The sequence below is a fragment of the Emiliania huxleyi genome, assembly GCF_000372725.1.
Source record: "Emiliania huxleyi CCMP1516 chromosome Unknown EMIHUscaffold_127, whole genome shotgun sequence".
Lineage (NCBI taxonomy): Eukaryota > Haptophyta > Isochrysidales > Noelaerhabdaceae > Emiliania > Emiliania huxleyi.
The window spans coordinates 53,523-58,093 of record NW_005201318.1 but is presented as its reverse complement, the minus strand read 5'-3'; the positions used below and the strand labels follow the sequence as shown (position 1 = coordinate 58,093).

The 4,571-nt window shown below is 68.7% G+C and overlaps 2 protein-coding genes across 2 annotated transcripts in view; both read left to right on the top strand.

Moving 5' to 3' along the window:
- EMIHUDRAFT_225807 (hypothetical protein) overlaps positions 1 to 1,118 on the top strand; it is a gene marked incomplete at both ends in the record, with an annotated part of 1,786 nt that extends 668 nt beyond the window's left edge. The window contains 3 exons of the mRNA XM_005789495.1: positions 22 to 235; positions 500 to 683; positions 867 to 1,118. Of these exons, the coding sequence (XP_005789552.1) occupies positions 22 to 235; positions 500 to 683; positions 867 to 1,118 (650 nt within the window). The remainder of the gene's footprint in view (positions 1 to 21; positions 236 to 499; positions 684 to 866) is intronic.
- Positions 1,119 to 1,741: 623 nt separating this feature from the next.
- On the top strand, positions 1,742 to 3,243 carry EMIHUDRAFT_440441 (hypothetical protein; the record flags this gene model as incomplete). Its single annotated transcript, XM_005789494.1, has 1 exon — positions 1,742 to 3,243. Exon 1 carries the CDS (start codon positions 2,238 to 2,240, stop codon positions 3,240 to 3,242), a length of 1,005 nt encoding a protein of 334 aa, XP_005789551.1. The 5' UTR covers positions 1,742 to 2,237.
- Positions 3,244 to 4,571: the final 1,328 nt, after the last annotated feature.

The following is a 4,571-nucleotide window of genomic DNA, read 5'->3' as shown; positions in this document are numbered from 1 at the left end:
GCGGCATCGCCCTCGCCCTAGGCGGCGTGCTGCTGCCGTGGCTCGAGGCGCTCGTCGGTGCCGCCCCGCTCCGGTGGCTCCTCTCGTCCCTCACCGGGCCTGGCCGGCCGGCCCTCGTCGCCTACTGGGCCGCCGCCACGCCGATCGGCTGCGTCGCCGCCGCGTGCGTCGCGCCACCGCCGCTCTCGCCGGAGGATGCCAGGCGGGACGCCGAGGCAGAGGCCGAGGCGGAGGCGTTCGCAGAGGCGGAGAGCACGCTCGCGGCGGCGTCTGCGTCTGCGTCGGCGGCGTCGTCTGCGTCGGCGGCGTCGTCTGCATCGGCGGCGTCGGCGGCGTCGGCGGCGGCGTCGCCGCCGCCGCAGCCGCTCGAGCCCGAGCCGTCGCCTGGGCCCGAGGCGAGCCGCCGCCGGGCGCGGCGCGCGCGGCTGCTGCTGGCGCGCAAGATCTTCCACCTGCTCGCGGTGGCTCTGTTTTGCCCCGCCATAGTGCTCGCGCCGAGCCTCCTCGCGCTCGCTCTCGCCGCGGTGGTGCCCGCCTTTGCCCTCCTCGAGCTCGTGCGCGTCGGCGCGCTGCCGCCGCTCGCGCGCCCGCTCGCCGCCTTCCTCGCCGCCTTCATCGACAGCCGCGACGCGGGCACCCTCGTACTCACCCACATCTACCTCCTCGCGGGCTGCGCCCTCCCGGTCTGGCTGCAGAGCGCGCTGCCCCCCCCGCCGCCGGCCTCTCGCGCGCCCCTCGCCGCCGCCGCCGTCCGCGGCGCGCCGCTCGCCGGCGTGCTCGTCCTCGGGGTCGGCGACGCGATGGCCTCCCTCGTCGGCGTGCGCTTCGGGCGCACGCGCTGGCCGCGCAGCCGCAAGACGCTCGAGGGCTCCGCGGCCGCGGCCGGCTCGACCCTGCTGGCGCTGCTGCTGCTGCTGCACGTGAGCAGCCCGGACGGCGCGCCGGCCGATGCACGCACGTGGGCCGCCCTTGCCGGCGGCACTGCGGTCGCCTGTCTGCTCGAGGCGGCCACCGACCAGATCGACAACCTCTTCCTTCCCGTCGCCTATCAGACGTGGCTGCTCATCGCCGCCGTGCTCGAGCCGTGGTGCCGTGATTCGTCGTGCGGCGAGGGGTGACGCCCCCCCCGTCTCGCGGTTCGAGCTCGTATTTTAACTGAGAAATTTATGTCCTTCGTTAAAGAGAGAAAACTTTTGAGTTGGGCAGGTTCCAGCATCCACGATCCAAGGACCAGGTTACCTGTGTCGACTAGCTGGCCTCACCCCGCATACGATAGAGTCGCGCTCCCAATATTCGTGTCTCGTGTGCTGTGTGCATATCACTTTTGTGACGGTGTTACAACTTTTTTGATCAACCATATCTCGATAACTACCATGTCGACGCTCATGAAAGTAGGCGCAATCAACTGGGCGCCCTCAAAGTTGTAACACCGTCACAAAGTGATGCACGTATTTGGGAGCGCGACTGCACATCTTACCCCTTCTGCCCCTCCTGAGCCCTCCTGCGCCCCCCCAGGCTAGATGGAGTAGTCACAGATAAGCGTGCGTGCGTGCGTCCCGTGCCCAGTCCTCGAGGCCAGCGTAAAATTCTTTTCTTCGCGATGTCCACCCCGCCGCGCCTGGCGAGTAGAGGCACACGCACGCTCTCTCGAGGTCTCTTGGAGCAGAGCCCCGGCGAGCCCTCGAAAGAACCCAATGGGTCCCTCGAGAGGGGTACCCTGGGTGGGCGGGGCCTCTACTCGCCAGCCGCCGCGCCGCCGCTCGCGCCGCCTCGCCTCCGCCCCCACCGCCGCTCCCTCGCCAGACACGCCGCCGCCCGCCCGCCTGCTCGACCTTCCCAGGGAGCTCCTCGAGCGCGCCCTCTCCCGCTGCGACCCCGCCGACATCGCTCGCGTCGCGGCCGTCTCGCTACTCTTCCACGCCTCGCTTGCGGAGGAGGGCATCCGCTTGTGGGCGCAAGAGCGCGGCTTCGAGCTGCCGGCGCAGCCAGAGGGCGAGGGCTGCGCCGTGCGGTGGCTGTGCTGTTCGGCGCTGCTGCGCGAGTCCAACGCGCCGGCGAGGGTGTCAGCAGGCGAACGGCACAGCGTCTTCATCGACGGCGAGGGGCGGCTCTCGTCGTGCGGGTCAGCGGCAAGGGAGGGCGAGGAGGAGGAGGATGACGACGACGAGGAATTTCCAGGCCTTCTCGGCCACGGCGAGGGCGTGACGCAGCTCAACACGCCGACCCGCCTCCCGTCAATGCTGGGTGACGAGCGCGCCGTGAGCGTGGCGGCTGGAGCATACCACAGCCTCGCCCTCACCGCCGACGGATCTGTGTGGAGCTGGGGCGGTGGATTCTCTGGCCAGTTGGGCCACGGCGACGAGCAGGACCAGCTGCTGCCCAAGAAGATCGAGACCTTTGCTGGCCGGCGCGTCGTCGCTGTGTCGGTTGGGCTGTACCACAGCATCGCCATCACTGCTGACGGCAGCGCCTGGAGCTGGGGCGATGGAGACTACGGCCGGCTGGGCCACGGCGACCAGCAGGACCAGCTGCTGCCCAAGCAGGTCGAGGCCTTCGCTGGGCAGCGCGTCGTCGCTGTGTCGGCTGGAGCCCGCCATAGCCTCGCCACCACGGCCGATGGCGCCGCTTGGAGCTGGGGCCTTGGAGGCGCTGGCCGGCTGGGCCACGGCGACCAGCAGCGCCAGCTGCTGCCCAAAAGGGTCGAGGCCTTTGCTGGGCGGCGCGTCGTCGCTGTTGCGGCTGGAGGCATCCACAGCCTCGCCATCACCGCCGATGGCGCTGTCTTGAGCTGGGGCGATGGAGTCTCTGGCAGGTTGGGCCACGGCGACACGCAGAACCAGCTGCTGCCCAAGAAGGTCGAGACCTTTGCTGGCCGGCGCGTCGTCGCTGTGTCGGCGGGAGATCGCCACAGCATCGCCATCACCGCCGACGGCGCCGTCTGGAGCTGGGCTATGGAGCCTCTGGCCAGCTGGGCCACGGCGACCAGCAGAACCAGCTGCTGCCCAAGCAGGTCGAAGCCTTCGCTGGGCAGCGCGTCGTCGCTGTGTCGGCTGCGGAATACAATAGCTTCGCCATCGCCGCCGACGGCGGTGTTTATGCTTGGGGTCTGGGCGAACGCGGCTGCCTTGGGGCCACGGAGAGGACCTGTCGCACCAGCTGCTGCCCAAGAAGATCGAGCGATTCGGGGAGAGGGGGCTGGGGCAGTGAGAGGGTTTGCTCGCGATATTCTTATAGTGTGTTGAGCACGGGAAAAAGGCCATTTCTGATGCGCGCACCGCGGGCCGCACACATAGAGTCCCGCGCCTCGCCACTATGACGGCCACACGGCCGCAGCTCGTGTGCGTGTGGCCGGCTTTGTCCGGAGTGAATACTCCAACGCGCTCGTCGGTGACGGTGTCCTCCAACCTGCGCCGCGCTCGGCGAACCTCGACAGCGCTTTCGGTGGCATGCAGCTCTTTGCGCCTGAAGCCTGGAGAGCAGCTCCTCGGCTGCTCACACGCTCTGCACAGTTGACACAGCCTACTGTGCGGCTACCACAGCTGTGACAGCGATGGGCTCGCCCTCACTGGCCCTCAGTCACTTGTGCTGTGGCTTGTGTGAGCGACACTGCTCGGCGACTGCCGGCACACTGTGAGACCATGGGTGTGAGGTAAAACCACGCTACCAATTCTTGGTCACATCGGCCCCGAGGTCAGATCCTTCTACTCTGTTAGTGATCTGTGATCTGTGAGGGTCCGCCCGCAGGCGCATTTTGTATACCGAGGCGGTGCCCGGTGCCGAACCTGTCGGACCTTAAGACAGCGTTGTAGATCCCTGGGCGAGGGTGGTGGAGAGGGCGGTCCGTCGGCGCCAAACCACCTCCCACCGAGGTGGGCAGGTTCCACGCGTTCCCGGACCGCCCCGTTGGAGGTAGGCCGCTCGTCTAGCCAATCAGCCTTAAGCGAGCGGCCTGGCCGTTGGAATGGCCCAAGACCGGTCCCCGTCGGGAGGGATCGTCTGGCGGAGGTGATCCTCAAGAGGTGATCTACCGTCACCTCGCCGGCGTGCCCGGCGAGTTCGGCTTAGATCTCCCCTCCCGCGCCAGACAGTCCCTGTGGTGGTCACGCGGCCTCTGGCTGGAACGGGATCTACCTCGCAAGCGAGTCACCCGGGCCGGCGCGCGTCTTCCGGGAGAGGGGCGGGAGCGAGGGACCTCCTTAGTAAGCCGGCATGCAGGCGCATGCGCGGCCGTTCAGAAACTTTCCCGGCCGCTGGAATGGCTGCGCTCCCGCCCCTCACGCCGGGTTGAGGGGAGGACGACTGTCTCCGCAGGCGGACCTCAGTTACGAGCCGCCCTCCCCTCGAGACGCGAGGCCAGCGCACTCGGGGCCGAGCCCCAGCGTGCACCGTCCCACACGCCTCACGCGGCCTCTGGCTGGAACGGGATCGCAAGCGAGTCCCCCAGGCCGGCGCGCGTCTTCCGAGAGAGGAGCGGGAGCGAGGGACCTTCTTAGTTGTCCGGCATGCAGACGCATGCACGGCCGTTCAGAAATTTTCCCAGCCGTTGGAATGGCTGCGCTCCCGCCCCTCAC